Source organism: Nicotiana tabacum, chromosome 8 (genome assembly GCF_000715075.1).
Source record: "Nicotiana tabacum cultivar K326 chromosome 8, ASM71507v2, whole genome shotgun sequence".
Classification (NCBI taxonomy): Eukaryota; Viridiplantae; Streptophyta; class Magnoliopsida; order Solanales; family Solanaceae; genus Nicotiana; species Nicotiana tabacum.
This window is the reverse complement of record NC_134087.1, coordinates 205410193-205428131: the sequence shown is the minus strand read 5'-3', so window position 1 is coordinate 205428131 and position 17939 is coordinate 205410193. Positions and strand designations below refer to the sequence as shown.

At 32.8% G+C, this 17939-nt stretch overlaps 1 protein-coding gene across 1 annotated transcript; it reads right to left on the bottom strand.

The window, feature by feature from the left end:
• Positions 1-9315: 9315 nt before the first annotated feature.
• LOC107824843 (palmitoyl-acyl carrier protein thioesterase, chloroplastic-like) lies at positions 9316-14578 on the bottom strand. The gene is made up of 7 exons (XM_075220075.1): positions 14305-14578; positions 12579-13203; positions 12345-12478; positions 11551-11664; positions 10928-11099; positions 10779-10847; positions 9316-9991 (listed from the first exon to the last, which is right to left on the bottom strand). The coding sequence occupies exons 2-7, from the start codon at positions 13089-13091 to the stop codon at positions 9719-9721; spliced, it is 1275 nt and encodes a 424-aa protein (XP_075076176.1). The 5' UTR covers positions 13092-13203; positions 14305-14578; the 3' UTR covers positions 9316-9718.
• Positions 14579-17939: the final 3361 nt, after the last annotated feature.

Below are 17939 nucleotides of genomic sequence, written 5' to 3'. Positions count from 1 at the left end.
TCCTTCTATTTGTAAGAGAGATAAATCCCCCTAAACACGAAACCCAAGAATCGCCAATCGAATCCAATAGGACACGAAACGTTTTGGTTCCCCAGGAACGTGTGTCATAATGGCGGCAACCGTGAAACAACACTTCAATACCAAACGACATTTCGGTTCCGAAACAGCCGCAACGGTCCAAGGATATCGAAAGAACGCCATCATCTCACTTGAAACCTAAAAAGCCCAACCAAGGAACAAGTAGTCAGATTTCTCTCGAATTCGTAGCATTCATGATCCGTCTGCCTAGCCCGACAGGGGACGACCCCGACAGACGGAGGGACTAATTGTACTGGTCAAAATCTGACCGCTGCGATCAAGCTGACCAACATCCCGTCCAGGCGGCAAGGCAGCAAAAGACGACATGGTCTATTCCACATCTGGCACTCTCGATACCCGTCGAGTCAGATGGAACGACGTCTAGAGGACGACCAAGGCAGACATAGAGAGCGTCGGACCAAGTAAATAGCAAAGGCCCCATGACTATATATAGTGGGGGAAAACCTCTGATCAAGGGGACGGTTCTTCACTTCTCCCTCTCCCCTGAGTTCTCTCTTCTGTAATCATCATAATGAAAAGGAGAACGAAGCAATCTCCAGAAAAACATGTAAAACAACCTCCCTCATTGATTAATGTGAACCACAATGAAGAGTTTCAATAAGATTGATTGCCTCTATTTCATCTCATATAATATTTTTCCCATCTAGCTCATTGGTCTAGAATTTATTATGTTCAACTAAGATTTACCCCTTCATTTTCTTTAATTGATTTGTTCAAAAAGGTTCCAATATCTTTTGAGTCAAACATCATGCACCAACAATATGAAGAAAAAACTTGTAATATTATAAAGAAATTAAGGTACGAGATAGAATTATTATATTAAAGGTAGGGTAAAGGAAAGAATATGATATTTAATAATATAGAAGGGCAAGATGAGAGGGAAAAAATAAGGGAACTACGCGACCATACCAAATTGGTCTTTTCATACAGTGGCATTTTTCGTCATTAGATAACGATGAATTTAACGATACGATACAATAAAATTTAAATAATAATCAAATATTATATTTAAAGTAACAATATGATAAGTAATACAGGTAACAACCATCCAAACAAGCTGTTAATTGTCATAACTAGCTAAATAAATATTTTTAAACATTTGGGGAGAACTATGTGACTTTAGCTCAAATAATATAGTATAGTACTTCTATTCAAATTATTAATCATAAAATATCAGTAGAAAAACATATTTCATTCTTCATTTTGAGAAAGAATAAGATTTTACCTTGTTCTCTATAAGAAATAATCTGACCCCACTGGTGTCACCTACCTGGTCTCTCTTTTTTGAATTTATTAATCATATATATCTTTTTTATTTGTCTAAATCATGGTAAGTAGAATTATCCGATATATGTAATTGTAAGAGATAAATGTATTTAGAAAATAGTCAAAGAAACATACAAGTTGATCCGAATTTCACCATCATAAAAAAAACAAGAGAAAAGGATCAAATTTGTTCGTATAATATATAAAATTAAGCAATTTTTTCCCGTTGTTAAATTTTTGGTCTAATATTACCTAGGAAAAATATCTTATTTTTGCCTTTCACTTCTAAAGGAACTCCAACAACAACAACAACAACATTAACATCAACAACAACATCCCACTTAGTGAAGTCTGGGGAGGGTAGTGTGTACGCAAATCTTACCCCTACCCTGGGTAGAGAGGCTGTTTCCAAATAGACCCCCGGGATCCTTCCCTCCAAAAACTTCCCACCTTGCTCTTGGAGAGACTCGAACTCACAACTTCTTGGTTGGAAGTGGAGGTTGTTTATCAGAGCAACCCCTCTTGTCCTAACAGAGCTCCAACGTAATGGTAATTTTATGGTATAGTCAAGGTTGAGGGTACTTTTAGATATATTTTTCTCGAAGAATTTGAACACATGAAGTTTATCAATTTATCCCAATCATGCTAGAACTCTAATAATAATAAAGGCAAATAAAAGAATTAAAACTTGAGCAATTTTGAATAACATAGCAACAAAATTGGACCTTTTCCAAAAAAATAACGGTAATCATATAAGCATGGACAAAAGAAATGAAGGTTATGTCACATCCAAATACACTTTTTACTTTGCTAAAGTTCCAAATTAGTCTCAATTCATTGCAACTCAAATTATGTATAGCAGCTAGTGGGTTACATGTTGCACTAATTAATTACATACCATAATTTTGCTTAATTTTTGGATCTCATGAATCATTGCATCTTTTTCTCCTTCTTCCTTTTCATTAAACATGGGAGAAATACAAAAATAGTTATATTTACAAGTGATAATTGAAAAATACGCACAGTTTTAAAAGTAATCGAAATTTAGCCACTTTTCATGTAAAAGATAAATCTGAAAAAAAAAAACATTGTTCAAAATCCGAAAAATATTCCAGCATAAGATATTGGATTCGAGTTTTTTAAATGTGAACCTTCCAGCATAACATGCTAGAATTTCATAATGTGCCGGAGTTCCAACATAGTATGCTGAAAGTCCATACACAGGTGCTCCAATCTCCGGTATATTATGCTGGATGCTGGAGTTCCAACATAATATGTTGTAAGTTCATACATAGGTGCTCCAATCTCCAGTATATTACGCTGGAACTTTTCGTGTATTAACATAATATGCTGGAAGTCCATACGCAGGTGCTCCAATCTCCATATATTATGCTGGAATTTTTCGCGTGCTGGAGTTCCAACATAATATGCTGGAAGTCCATACACAGGTGCTCCAATCTCCAGTATATTATGTTGGAACTTTCCGTGTGCTGGAGTTCCAACATAATATGCTGGAAGTCCATATACAGGTGCTCCAACCTCCATTATATTATGCTGGAACTTTCCGTGTGCAGGAGTTCCAACATAATATGCTGGAAGTTCATATACAAGTACTCAAATCTCTAGTATATTATGCTGGAACTTTTCGTGTTGCGGCAAAATAGTGACTATTTTCAATGATTTTGCAAACGATGCTTATTTTTCAATTACCAGTCTGAAAACTGGCTAGCCCGTTCTATTTTGACATTAAACATGTGTTTTGTAAGTTGCTCAGTATCTACACTGGGGTTTGACTAAATTCAAGTTCATGCGGGGAAATTTCATATTGGCAGGTACAATATTCCTTAATAAGGGCGATTCTATATGCAAAACACGTACTTAACTTCTATGGTTAAGGATAAAAGTGTACTTATTATTTGATCCTTATTGGTTGTTAGTTGCTTTTTGTTGGTGCAAATTCGACTGTTTGTGCTTTTAATTTGCTTTTTTATTAGCGGTGATAAATCATAATTTTATTTCTTTAATTTAGTGTAGAGGAAGAGTATCAATTTATAGGTTAGCACATTTCTAACTCTATTTAATTCCCCACATTGCTTGGTTTTTATAATAATAGTCCTCGTTGCTATATTATTTTAATTTGAATGTAACATATTAACTACAGAATCTTGATTTTCCTGTTTTCCTTAATCGCGAAAATTGGATTCTATTTAATACTAAAAATATAGAATATTATCTAAATTTAATGATCCAACTAAAGTTTTTAATTTCAGTAAAGACAATAATGACCAAGATACTAGTATCAAAGGGTGTGTCCTAATGATCAAATAATATGAGTGAAGATTATGGAAATTTTGGATATAATTTCAATTTTTCTAACTCTATGTGGACTAAATTATCCCATACTTATACTTAGTGGGCGTTTGGGCACAAGAATTGTAAAATTTCAAAAAAAGTGAAAAAAAATTCAAGTAAAAATGGTATTTGATAATTTAGAGTTGTGTTTGAACATGAATATAAATTTTGGGTTGTTTTTGAAGTTTTGTGAGTAATCTGAATGAATTTTGAAAAACAACCTTTTGAAGTTTTTAAATTTTCGAAAAATTCCAAAATTCATCTTCAAGTGAAAATTAGAAATTTTATTGCCAAACACTGATTTCGAAAAAGTAAAAAAAATTCAAAAAAATGAAAAAATTCTTATGTCCAAACCGATTCTTATATACTAGCTAAAGGTAGTAAATATCGAATAAAATAATATGTGCAAGCTAGTCCGAACTTCCATTATCATTTTTTTAAGATCAAGATAACTATGGGAATAGACCGGCATTAATTAAATTTAATTTTTTTACTTTAAAAAAAAGAAAAAGAAAGACAACATATGATTGGCACCAAATAAGAAATCCAAGAATACTTATATAACAATAAACTAGTGGTATTTTTCGCGCTTCGCGCGGTAATGAAGAAATCAGTAAAATTATTATATAAACTTGTTTTTTTGTAAATTTAGTTAATATAAAAATAAAGTTTTCGTGCATATGTAAAGAAAATTATTTTTATAAATTAATTGATTAAACAAAAAAGATAAATCTTTTGCTCAATTAGGTCAGTAACCTATTCATATCATTAATTTTACATAAATATATTTAGTGTACAACGTGAATAAAATCAGTTAATTTTGAGATATTTCACTTGGAGCGATGCCAAATTTTGTTTTCATATTTGCTTATCCTAGGTTTGATTTTAAAGCACTTGTGTGTGTAATTTGCTCTAGAATATGATTCTGTGAAGATTTAGTTTCAAATTGACTATCCTACGTTTGATCACTCCAAAAACACTTAATGATGTTTTCATATTACTTCAAAATCAGCGAAACATTTTTATACTAAATCTATTTCTTAATATTTTAAACAAAATAATTATCTCTTTGACCATAAAGTGAGAGGGAAAATAAAAAGGAAAGACAAGTTGTTTGACCATAAAATTAGAATAAAGGAAATTAAAATGTCTTCCACATGCGGAAACTATATACCAACACTTAGACATATATACAACTATGGTCAAACCTTTCTCTAACAGCATTGTTTGTTCCGGATATTTTACGGATGTTATAGCGTGAAGTATTGTTATAGAGAACATATAATAAAAATTGGTTGCGGTAAAACTTGGCTTTTATAGTGAAGTGTTGTTATATGAAAATGATGTTATAAAGTAGTATGACTGTACATGTGATTATTTTTTTATATATTTTTTTTTGGTTATGAAGTGTGTGATACCTGTCCTCGGCCATATGAGAATGATACTAAGAAATATTAATGAAAGTTTATTTTTCGCGTTTAAAACACTTGCAAGAGGATATATTTATACAATCTGCAACCAGAATGAAGACAACAACAACAACGACCCAATATAATCCCACAAATGGGATTTGGGGAGGGTAATATGTACGCAGATCTTACCCCTACCCCGAAAGGTAGAGAGGCTGTTTCCAGGAGACCCTCGACTCAAAAAGCAACATGAGCCGATATATTAGTACCAGAATGAAGAATATATTGCAAAACAATCATAAGTCACCGTTAAAATATATCCCAAGTAATCAGGAAACAAAAGTAAGTCATGACATCTTCTTGGTTTGTTCCCCCAATCACAAATCTTTTGAGAGTTTCTTGAGTATGAAATCGTTATGGTGGGTGGCTTTTAATTTTAATTAAAAGATTGAATTCAGATATTCTGTAATTCTCTTTATATAAGATAAGATACCTTGCACCTTTAATATCATGGAAATTGAAAAGCCAAAAAAATTGAAACGGTTCCCTCTTTCTTCATTTATTCGGGTACAATTACCACCCTAATTATTTAAATGTAATACTGGGTTATTGTGTTAAAATGAGAAGAAAAAACTCAAAAAAAGGAGAAAAAAGATAGGTGAGTTTCTTATATGCCACCTCACACTTCTATTCCCCACAATTATATATATATATATTTTTTTTGTATGGGGCAGATGAACTAAACTCGTTAAAAACTACAAGCAAACTGACACTAGTAATATCTGAAAGTGTGCAATTAATTATTAAGTTCCATGATTGACCTAATCTTAATTGCTACTACTAATTAATCTTTTAATTCTTAATATTCTCACCCACTCTGGCTCGGATTGCATGTGACAAATGTACCAAAAAGAGCAAAAAGCATGTGAGAAGAGGTTATTGGATATTGTATTATTTTCATGACAATTAAGACAAAGTAAATGAATTGTTCCCTATTCATGTGAAGTCTCATGGTAGACACATTATTTTGTTCATATTCTCTATTTATTTATTATATTGGTATCACCAGATAGGATTATTGAACATGGCCTTTGGCTTTTTTAAGTTTTCTTTTTTTTTTTCACCGGTGTTCGGTATCTGCATTGAGCCCCACTAATTCGGATTCACATTGCATAAGATCCATTAAAAAGGAAAAGCGTTTCCTACCAAAAAAAAAATTCTATTTTATGGCTCGAACCCGAAAACTCTGATTAATAGGTGGAAGGATCTTATCCGTCACATCATAATCTGACTTAATAAATTTTCTCCACCAGTTATTAACTTCCACTCCTTTGTTTACTGACAAAGTTTCTCCACCAAGCTGCTTTCTTTTAAATTGGTTTCAATTTTTACATTGCCAGCATTGAGATATTCTTTTCCATAAGAGTTTAGTAACTTAGTAATAAAAAATTATAAAAAAATTCTAATATTCAATCTGAGTTTGGACAGTATTTAGTTGAACTTGACAAAAAAGTAACAACAACAACAACAACAACAACAACAACCCAGTATAATTTCATAAGTAGGGTCTGGGAAGGGTAATATGTACGCAGACTTTTCCCCTAGCCCGAGGGGCAGAAAGGCTGTTTCCAGGAGACCTTCGGCTCAAAAAAAAAAGTAACTGAAATTAAAATTGGAAAAGAGTATTTAAAAGTTTGTGCTTGAACATAAATTTTACTCGAAAAAACAATTAGAAGTCTTGTGAATAAAAACTATTATAAAGGGCAGATGCCCAAAGCATTCCAAATTCCCTTAGGGTCCGGAAAAGGGTTACAACCCTGAGGGGTATATATAATGTAAATAGCCTACTTATGTAAGCACTAGTGACTGCTTTCACGGCTCGAACATATGATCTATAGTTCACACAGAGATAACTTTAGCGTTAATTCAAGACTCTCCTTTAGAGTAAAAACTATTCTCCCTCAAAATATATCTCAAATAAGTTTTTCAATATTTCACCAAACATTTCAAATTATGTAATACATCTCCACTACTTATTCTTAATCCAATTACCTGTAAAGTTGATTGTCTAGTTGCACTTTTTGTGGAATATCCTTATCTGTTAGTCAAGCAAAACTGCAACACAATTACTACCTTGATTGGTAAAAGACATACTCACCCACCAACAAAAAAGAGACGTGGTGTCACTAAAAGACATAACAAACATGAATTCGACCGTAAAATTGAATGAGCTGAATTAGGCATGTTTAGATATCATGATTTTAAAATAGGAATGTTTACCTCCTGTAGCAAAGTTTAACACCTTATTTATTTTAAATAAATATCATTTAAATAAATTATATTCTATAGATACCTTTTAATATTTATAGCAAAATATTTAATTTTCGTTACCTCCTAACTCTAAGCAACTAAATACGCTATTCAGTTACACTATTTTCTTTCTCTCTCTACTTTGATACATGTCATTCTCTTCCCCCATTCCCTGAAAACACGATGCTAAATTTAAAAATTCCTCTCACCCACATCACCTACCATTAGTGTTTTTGTTTTTAACTTTTTGTTTGGGTTCGCCGGAAATTAGGGTTTGTTCTTCAACAAAGATGACGGAGTTTGGGGCTGAGCAATTTGATTTTATGTTAATATATTTTAATGAATTTTCAACGTATCACGTTGTATTTTCATGTATTTCATTGTATTAATTGTCTTTTTCTTCATTGTAATTCAATATATCTCGTTGTATTCCATATATTTCATTGTATTCACTGTCTTTTTTTTCCATTGTATTTCAATGTATCCCGCTGTATTCTATGTATTTCATTGTATTCATTGTCTCGCTATATGTCATGAATGTATTCATATGTTTTTTTTAATTAATATAATTTATGTATTCAAATGTATTATATAATTTCTCTAAAGATTGCTATGTTTTTGGGGTATTTTTCGGTTGAGAATCTTTTTTATAACTGGAAATACAAAATTTGTGTGTTATAATTGAGTTTGTTGAGTTATTAGGAGTCTATCATGTTAATTGATTCACTTTCCATTTAAAAACAGTGTAATCTGCTGTTTCACGCTGTGAATACAGTCGAATACAATAATCTGTCCAGCTGTAATCTCATGTTTCACGCCATGAATGCAGTCGAATACACTCGAATACAACAACTGATTAGCTGGACTTCCCTGATTCACGCCTATTTTTGCTACTGTATTCATGAATACAGTAGCTTAAATACATCTTATAACAACAGAAAACGTATCTACAATCCGTAATATAGCAAATTGTATCTATAGATAGCTAATTACCACTAATAAATAGTGCTTTATGAAAATTGCTCTTTAAAATATTGACAAACTGAAAAACTCTATTATTTTTAATCTGTTCCAAAAGGACGACCCATTTCTATAACTAAAATTTTATTTTGTTCTTAATGGTACGCTTCTATGGCTATAAAAATATCATTTAAGACTACAAGTTCTATAACCTATTTGGCCAAGTTTATTTTTTAGCCAAAAATGTTTTTTTTAAACAAAAGTGTTTTTTTTTGTCAAAATTAAGGTGTTTAGTCAAATTTATTGAAGGGAAAAAAAATATTTTTAAGTAGAAACAAAAGCAGTTTTGAAGAATTAGAAAAAAGTAATTTCTTTCCAAAAACACTTTTTAAAAGTTTGGCCAAACACTAATTATTGCTCAAAAGTACTTTTCAAATTAATTAGTCAAATACAAACTATTTCTCACCAAAAGTACTTTTTTAAAAAACGCTTTTCAAAAAAAGTAGATTTTAGAAGATTGGCCAAACAAGCTACTAATCCAATTGATATGTGCCAAAAAGCATAAAATGGCAATCCGGTGTAAGCTTCTGCACATAGCGGGCCAAAAAGCATAAAATGGCAATCCGGTGTAAGCTTCTGCGCATAGCGGGGTCCGAGAAAGGACCAGACCATAAGTTCTATTGTAAGCAGTCTTACCCTGCATTTCTGCAAGAAACTGTTTTCACGGCTCAAACCAGTGATCTTCTCACATGGCATCAACTTTACCAATTACTCTAAGACTCCCCTTAGAAAAAGCATGTCTTTCTTAATTTTGTGACTAGTCAAACATCGCCAAATACAACGAACGGAGGATGGAAGAAATACAAGATGAAACTTCCATTCACTAAGTTGATGACAACTGTGATGGACCACATGGCAATTGAGAACAATATATTGCATTACAGATATAAAGAATAGCCACAATAAAAAAATATTCCATTTTGTCCTATTCAGCAATGCCATTTAGGCTAAATTTTCAATTGACAGCAAGACAAGGGACAAAAGATGAGAAGTTTCTGGATTAGGGGGAATGAGGGAGAGAGAAGACACAAAGGCTACTTACAATAGTTCTGAAAACTTAACTAGTTTCTAAAGGAAATAAAGAAAAAGATTAATAGATGAGGCAAGGGGGAAAGAAGAAGAAAAGGCAAGGATAAAAAGGAAACACCATATATATGCAGAGAATATGTAAAGATCAAAGAGCACAAGTTGGAGGATTCACAAGGGATTGTGACATACAGCAACTGACATTACTTCAACTCCAGCACTTGGAAGTAATGGAACTAGAAGCTTTCTGCTGGGAATCCGCCGATGCTCCCAATTCCATTGATGGCACGTTTTGGCCTCCACTCAGTCCGCCCCTTAACAACCTCTCCACCATTTTCGAGTCGAAGCAAATGTTGACACTGAACATTCCCAATGTCATCCAAGTCACCGACACCCTTGTCCAGTACAGAGGTCAGTGACTGCAGCACACTGTCCCTTCTGCATTCCCTTCGGTACTCCAATGTCATGGCCGCGAGCTCGCAGCCTTCCAGTATTTGCATGGGTGCACTCTGCAGCCAAAGACATGTCCCACAATTTGAGCGGTGTGATAAATAGAAGCAAATACATAATGACACGACGAAACCAAGATTCTCGAGCACTCAAGAGAAGATTTCTTTATTTATGTACCCCTAGTGATATGAGAAATATTGGGAATTCCACATTTACCTAAAGACACTTCACTAACCATCAAGAGTCTTTCAGTACACTGCAAATCACACTGCTCATTTGAGTTTATATAGCCTTCCCTACTTTAGGCTGATAAAAAGAACTTCATTTTCTTGGGGAAGAGGTTTTTCACTTTAGTTTTATAGAAAAATAAAAGAATTGGCAAGAATTTCATACTTACCAGCCACAAGAAGAAAAAAACTTGATTTTACATATACACTTTTTATTCCTATATGGTGCACAACCCACAAGGGAAATGACGAACAACAATTCTCCTCTAACCGGAGATATAAGTAGATAAGTATTTCAGAACTTAAGTATGCAAAAAGCTCCCAACACATCGACACATCATAGGACATAATTCAGCTCTTTCTGAAACCTCAGGATATGCAGTACCACCATGAATCCAAGAAAATACAGAATTCGGTTGGGTTAGTGTGTGCAGTGCACACGTGATCTTTTAGTTTTGTTTTTCTTTCTCCATCGTACACACGATTTCAGAATATGATGAAAATCTAAACACATCTATTGTGCTACGTAACCTAATCATAAACCAAAATATTTTACAAGCAATAACAGGGAAGAAAAAAATACTTTAAAGGATGGAGGAGGAAAAGGAAGAGGATTTACCTCAAGAATCCAGCCAATGTACTTGACATTATTAACATGCTGGTTAACATCTAAGTCACTCCATCTTGGCTGTAAATTCAACAAATCAGAAGATATTAAAGATGTCCTTAGATATGACAAAGTCACCAGTGAAGAATCCTTCTACTTACAGTTAAACCAGTTCGAATGTAGTCTGCTGTTGTCTCGTCAAGTTTTGGTAACTTCCGGCTGTCATCGTCAATAACAGGAGGTGAATCAACAAAATAATCTTCAATTTCAGCCCGAGCCTCCTCCGGTATTTTAGATAATCTCCTTGTCTCCTTATTCATCATCACCCATAAGCTGCAAGCAAATGGAAACAAAATTAGTCACAGTTATGAAACAATGAATAGATCAAGGGTTTCATGGTTGGCCACCAAACGTACTACATGTCACACCCCTTTTTACCACCTTAACCCTCTTTAAAATGATAAAATGGTTTTTTAAAGATAAAATAAAGCAGAAAGGTCAAAAATAATCAAAATAGCATTACTACACCTAAAACCAACACCAAACAATGAATAGATCAAGGGTTTCGTGGTTGGCCACCAAACGTACTACAGACGAGATCAGGAACTATGGCTTGGTCATAAAACAGCCAAATCCAAAAAGAAGGTTACAACCACAAAGAAACAAACCTAAATGGAAATGATAAAATCATTTTACGTCGAACATAACTGAATAATATGCTTGTAAAAGTTCATCGTGTAAAAATTTAATCAAACTGAAGTAGATTAAACAATAATGGCCCTACCTGGATGCTCTCATCAATACATGCCCTGTACTACTATCACGGACAAGCCAATCTCGCCGCATACCATTCTTCCCTGATGCAGCCACCCAAGTGTCAACTTGAACAACATCACCCCTGTGAGAAAGAAATCAGTCCAAAGATCTCCATGCTCATTTCACATGTCAAAGAAACTGTGCATAGTGTTTGAAATATCAATAGGGAGATCAGTAGAACAGGTATGAAAAGAATAATCCCAACAGATCCAAAGTAACTATACAAATGTAAAGAAACCCCTAATATTTCTCCTGTGGATAGTTTGCTTAACTGCAATATTGTGATAGAACGGGAAATTAATTGCTTAATAGCTAGGCGGAAAATGAGCAAAATGATTCAATGATAGAGGTTAGTTGGCACCTAAAAGAGCTTTAGAGATTTCTAGTCATGTAAAACAAGATTTTCCTGTTTAAATTGGTCATTATCTTCCAAAAAGAGTGCATGGATTTTGAGATAAGGAATTATATTAAATTCAACTTCATCAAAGTGATTCCTCATATCACAGAATAGCAAAATGCTATACAGAGCTTTAAGACTACAATAGAAAACTGACTTGTGGTTAAGCAATATTACATAAATGTGTGGTAGAAGAAGTTTTAATTAAACAAATTAAATAATTCTGGAGTATGAACCTCAATTTCAAATTGCTTTCAATATTGATCAACAAAGACAGTGCCAAGAATGGCTGAACTTCGGCTTTACCCTTTCTAGTACCTCAGACTCCGATACAGCATGTCAGAGAAGCAAGAGCAGAAACTTACCAAGTAGGATAGCGATCCACTACAACCTGCATTTTGGTAACAACCCAAATCAAATTTCTCTTGGACATTTCTGGAGTCGATCCAAACCCACCATGCATGAGTCCCGCACACTTGACATGGTTAAGAGCAGTTTCCTGCAGAACAAACTCAAGCTCGTGAAGGTATCAAAACAAGATGCTTCTACAACTTCAAGTCAATAATTCTTTGCTAAGTGGAAATGAAAGCCTAGAATACCTGTAAATGATTCATCATCGTTTCTATAGACGCAGTCCTATCAGCCCCTATTTCATAGGACCTGATGCTAAAATTTTGACGGAAAACAAGGCCATCCTGCACAATCTTTCCTAAACCGAATGGGTCAACGAGCATATCAGGACGCTTGGGCTTCCAATCAAGCATCATCCATTGCTTCTCAGCAGCCAAAAAGATAGTTGTGATGGCAGCAAGGAGCATGCTCCAATCAGGCAACTGGTTTGCAAAGGTCCTTGGTGGAGGTGAAGAAAACACCTCATCATCAGTTTTGAGGCCATCCATAATGCCTACCTTTGTTCCATTCACCTTAGGAGGAGCTTGAGCATTGGCCTTAGCTTGTAGACTCCCAAAAGCAGGCTTCTTAGCATTGAGCCCCCGTGCATCTATACTTCCAGGAAGACTTCCTCCTACCTTTCCAGATGGTTTTGCTCCACCAGATTCAGGAGGTGGATTAGCAACAGGAAAGAATGCGCCAGTAGCAGCAGTGACCACCATGATAAAAATATTATATACCGGCGAGTCAGTCTCGCTTCTTTCAAATTTGTTGTGTATTACTATCAGCAGATTCCGAACAAAAGAAACAGATCAAAAGGTGACACTGTTCTCCCTGCAACGCCATGAAAGTAACATATCACTGTTATCTCCAACACAGTCAAAAAAAATTCAAGAATCTAAATTTTCTTTAGGTAGCAAGTGAAAAAAAAAAACTTTAATCTTTGTAATGGTTCTAAAGAAATCAAACGTTTACAGCCCACCTAAACAACAGGCTTTGATAAAAGAAACCCAAATCAATCATGAAGTTTCAGCTTACAATTACCACTTCTCCCAATAGCCTTATATAACTAAGTAAAATATCTCTAGTTCCATTTACCAGCACATTTATGCAGTAAAAACCTTCCTCTTATCTTTATCTCTCTCCTCAGGCAACCAAACCAGCAGTTTCATAAATTCATTCAATATCTTTAACAATGAAAAAATTGTAACTCAATCAGAGTAATATTTTTATTATTTGTTTTTTGATGACTTAGTGTCCGGACCAGCTTGAGCCTACTTCGACTATTCCACCGGACACCTGCTACCTCTCACTACACAGGTACCAAATAACTCTGTTCACAAAGGCTTTAGGAGATGGGAAGAAATCACCTAGTTATTTTCGCCTCCGCTAGGATGTGAACCTGAAACCTCATTATTCTCCTCCCACTTCATTTACCACTAGGCCACACCTTTGGTACCTTAAACAGAGTAGTATTTTTTTCCCTAGATATCTAGAGTTTATTTCTAAGAAAATTAAGAAATTAATGTCCGAATAGAAAGAAAAAGAAACTAGTATATGATTGTCCTTCATTCTATTTGAAATGGAGACAATATTTCAAAGGAAAATGAATTCAATATAAGAAATAAAATTTTTTTTAAAAAAACATGAATTTGCAAAAACAAAATTCCATCCAAAAAAAAACAATGAAATTCAAACATGCAAAACAGATCTGAGCCTAAGCTTCGTAAACCAAACCACTAACTGTCCATATTCCGCTCAAATTACAATCACAAAATCAAGCAATTACCCTTACATTATGTCTCCATTAATACACATAATCCAGACAAATATCAATCCAAATCATCCAGATCAACATTCAACAACTAAACACATAAAACATACAAAAATTCAACAATTTCATACATAAAAAAAGGATTTATTTAAAAAACGCACCTTTTCCGTTTTTACTGCGGAGAAAATTCTAGAGAGAACACGAAGAAATGTATTGCACCTGATATAATAACGTAAAAGACTTCACTTTTGATCAATCAAACCCGACGAAAATTATAAGATTCACGAAATTTCTAGGGTTTGTGATCTTGTAGTGGTCCTTTTTTTCTCCGTAAATAAATACTTTTTAAATATAAAATTCAATTTTGCTTTTTCAAATTTTTTGGAGAGAGAGAGAAAGAGAAAAAGCAGGGAACCAGTGGAATCTGGGTGGTAAGGATACAGTGTTTCAGTTGCCCATTTTTATACTATCCACCTGGCCCCTTCCGCCTCGCATTTAACTTCATCTTTTTGCCCCTCTATTTCCTATTATTTACATGACTGCCATTCTTTTTATTTCTTTTTTTCTTTTTTAAATAATCCATCTGTTTCTTTATCCTTTTTTAAAAAAATTCCTATTATTTACATGACTGCCATTCTTTTTATTTCTTTTTTCTTTTTTAAATAATCCATCTGTTTCTTTATCCTTTTTTTCAAAAAATTATTTGGAACAAGGCCTGTATTATTTGTTAACTTAACACGTGATTTTGTGTGTGCTAAAAGCCTAAACTAGTTTTAATATTCAGAGGCCATAGAGTAGGTTTATTCATTTTAATTTAAAGCTTACATAATTTGTTGGAGAAAAGATATGATTATAAAAATAAAAATAAAAACTATACTTCAATCTCAAACAAATTGAAATTGGCAGCGTAAATCCTCGTCGATCGTGTTGAGAAAGAGCATAAAAGAAATCAGTTCAATGAACAAGACATCTCGCGTTTATACAGGTATGAGAAAAAGTTACATAGTTAAAAAAGAATATATTAAACTTTATTTTTTTAAAAAAAAACTAATATTGTGGAATAATAACAAGTTCCATGAAAGTCAACCTTTTTAAGTTTTCATGGCAAATAAATTTTTAAATGGAATTTTTAAAATGATTAGTATGTGTTAGTAGAATAACACTTTGGTATTTTAGTGGATAACTGGAAATACAGTAGTGTAATATCCATTGATGATTCAATTTTATAGTCAGTAAAATCAGAGTGCATTTATTTTACTACAAATTTTTGAACGAGCTTGAAACTGTTTTTAGTTTGATTCTTAAAAGAAGAAAATGGGATTGAATCTTTTACGTGCATTAATAAATATATACATATAGGGGTGGAGCTAGAAAATGAATTATGGATTCAGATGAATTTAATAACGTTTCCTTATAGCATGTTTGGCCAAACTTCTAAAACCAGTTTATTCTGAAAGGCGTTTTTCTTTAAAAGTTTTTTCAAAAAAGTACTTTTGATAAAAAGTAATTTGTGTTTAGCTAATTAATTTGAAAAGTAATTTTGAACAATAATAATATTTGACAAATCTTTTAAAAAATATTTTTAAATATATTTTTCTCAAAATGTTTTTGAGGAAACACTATTTTTTCTACTTCTTAAAAATTGCTTATACTTCTACTCAAAAATATTTTTTTTCCTTCAAAAAGCTCGATCAGATATCATAACTTTGAGGGAAAAGCATTTTTGGCAAAAAAATACTTTTTTTTCCGACTAAAAAGATTAATTGACCAAACATGCTATTAGACTCCTGCATTCGTATTAAGAAATCTATTAAATATTTAATTACAAATTTAATAATTAAAATAAGTTATGAATTGAATAATAAATTTAAAACTTATAAACTTTAATCAATAAATTTGATGGGATAGAGTTGTTTCTAGGAATATCATCAATAATTATTATGGTTGAACTATATGCCTAACTTTGCCAGCCTAAGAATGGTCCTCCATATTTTTTTTATAGTCGTCCAAGTGTAATCTATGCTTTTCAACTTGATGGCATAGGTTAACGTGTTGGCCTCATGCACTAATTATATGATTTTTCTAATTTAGAATAGGGTGGATGTAGGACCAAAACAAAAAAGTGGATAATTAGTAAAATCTTAATCAATTCTATCTGTTATTTGATTTTTCTTTCTATATATTTTGACTCTGAATTTCAACTTCCAACCAAATCTGACTCGAGCTTATAGCTTTATTTTCAATTAGCAGCCTCTATGACCAAAAAAGTAAACGTGGCGTTTGGACATAAAAACTGTGAAATTCCGGGAAAAAAAAGATTTTTTTTAAAGTGAAATTGGTATTTGAAAATTAAAATTATATTTGGAGGTGTTTTTTAATTTTCGTGAGTGATTTGAAGTGAAAATTTTGAAAAATAATTTTTTGGAGTTTTTCAAATTTTCGAAAAATTCCGAAATTCAACTTCAAGTGAAATTTGAAATTTCAATGGTCAAACACTGATTTCAAAAAAAAAAAAATCGAAAAATTAATTTTTTATGTCCAAACGGGCCCTTAATGTTTTGCCATTATATTGGTAACCAAATGAAAATGTTAAGATTCCAATTACAAAAGGGTCGTTTGATACCAGGGATAAGGATAATAATTTCGAGATAGAATTTGTTATTGTACTTATCTTATGTACCCCTGCCGGAAAATTCTATTGTATTGCTACATAAATATTTTTATTTTATGTGTATTTACTATAAGTTGACTCCCCTTGACTTTTCAGTGTATTCAATTTTTTATATTTTGATACTCGTTAGTGAATACTAGTAATAAATATTAGCTAATCTTATTTTAACAATCTCTTTATTATTAATTCTAACATAATAAGTTCTTCATTATTAACCACTGCATAAATAAATTTTACATAAATGTCTATGTTTGATGCATATTACAATGTTTTTTCTTTGATATCGATGAACAAAATCCTTCATAGAGATCGAAGAACTAAGAATATATTGACATTAAATTCACCGATTTATGTATCCCACGTCCCAAACCCAAATAGAAAAATAAAAAATAAAAAATGTACATTGAAGTCACCGATGGTCTTGTATGGGTTTTATATTTCTTTTAGTGGTAATATGACAAATAAAATAGGAAAATATTCGCTATTTTTTTCTATAGAGCATGGGTATTAACAAAAAAAAGGAAAAGAATTCATAAACTCAATAAAGACGTGTTGAATTAAGAGATCTCAAGAAATAGAAAGTTCATGTAATTTTAAAGACAATAAAATTGATAGTCCTAAAGTTCATATAAATGATGCCCTAGTTTAGATAATAATTTATAAGGGTGTGTATACTTCAATTTGGATATAAAATCGAGCTAGATCTTAAAAGTAGTGTGTCGAACTTTTTAAAATTAAACCAAATCTTTCATAATTTAAAAAACAAATTGGATTAGATTTGTATTATTGTATATGGGTAAACTCGGGGTCAGCACACAACTCGAGTTCTTGGTAAGACAAACGAAGTAAAAAGTATGAATATATGAGATAGAGACCGAATCTGAAAACTCTTTGAATCGAGGCTGAAATGGGGTACTCGCCGCCGGGCCTGATGGTGCAACACCCCGGAACGAGCTTCGAGACCTCGAAAAGCACTACAAACGGTTACAAACGACTAACAGAAGGCCGTAATATAAGCGCCCAATCGGATATCACGGCGCAGATCTCGCCCGACGTCGGCAATGTATCAGTATTTGGAAGAATTTTTTACGTTTTTTAGAATTGTACTAGGGGTAAAACTCCCCT

Coding starts and splice junctions, on each gene's coding strand:
- LOC107824843 (XM_075220075.1), bottom strand. CDS start 13,091: ATGGTGGTCACTGCTGCTACTGGCGCATTCTTTCCTGTTGCTAATCCA. Junction 10,848..10,927: donor ACATTCGAACTGGTTTAACT/GTAAGTAGAAGG, acceptor TTGAATTTACAG/CCAAGATGGAGTGACTTAGA. Junction 9,992..10,778: donor ACATTGGCTGGATTCTTGAG/GTAAATCCTCTT, acceptor CTTTGGCTGCAG/AGTGCACCCATGCAAATACT.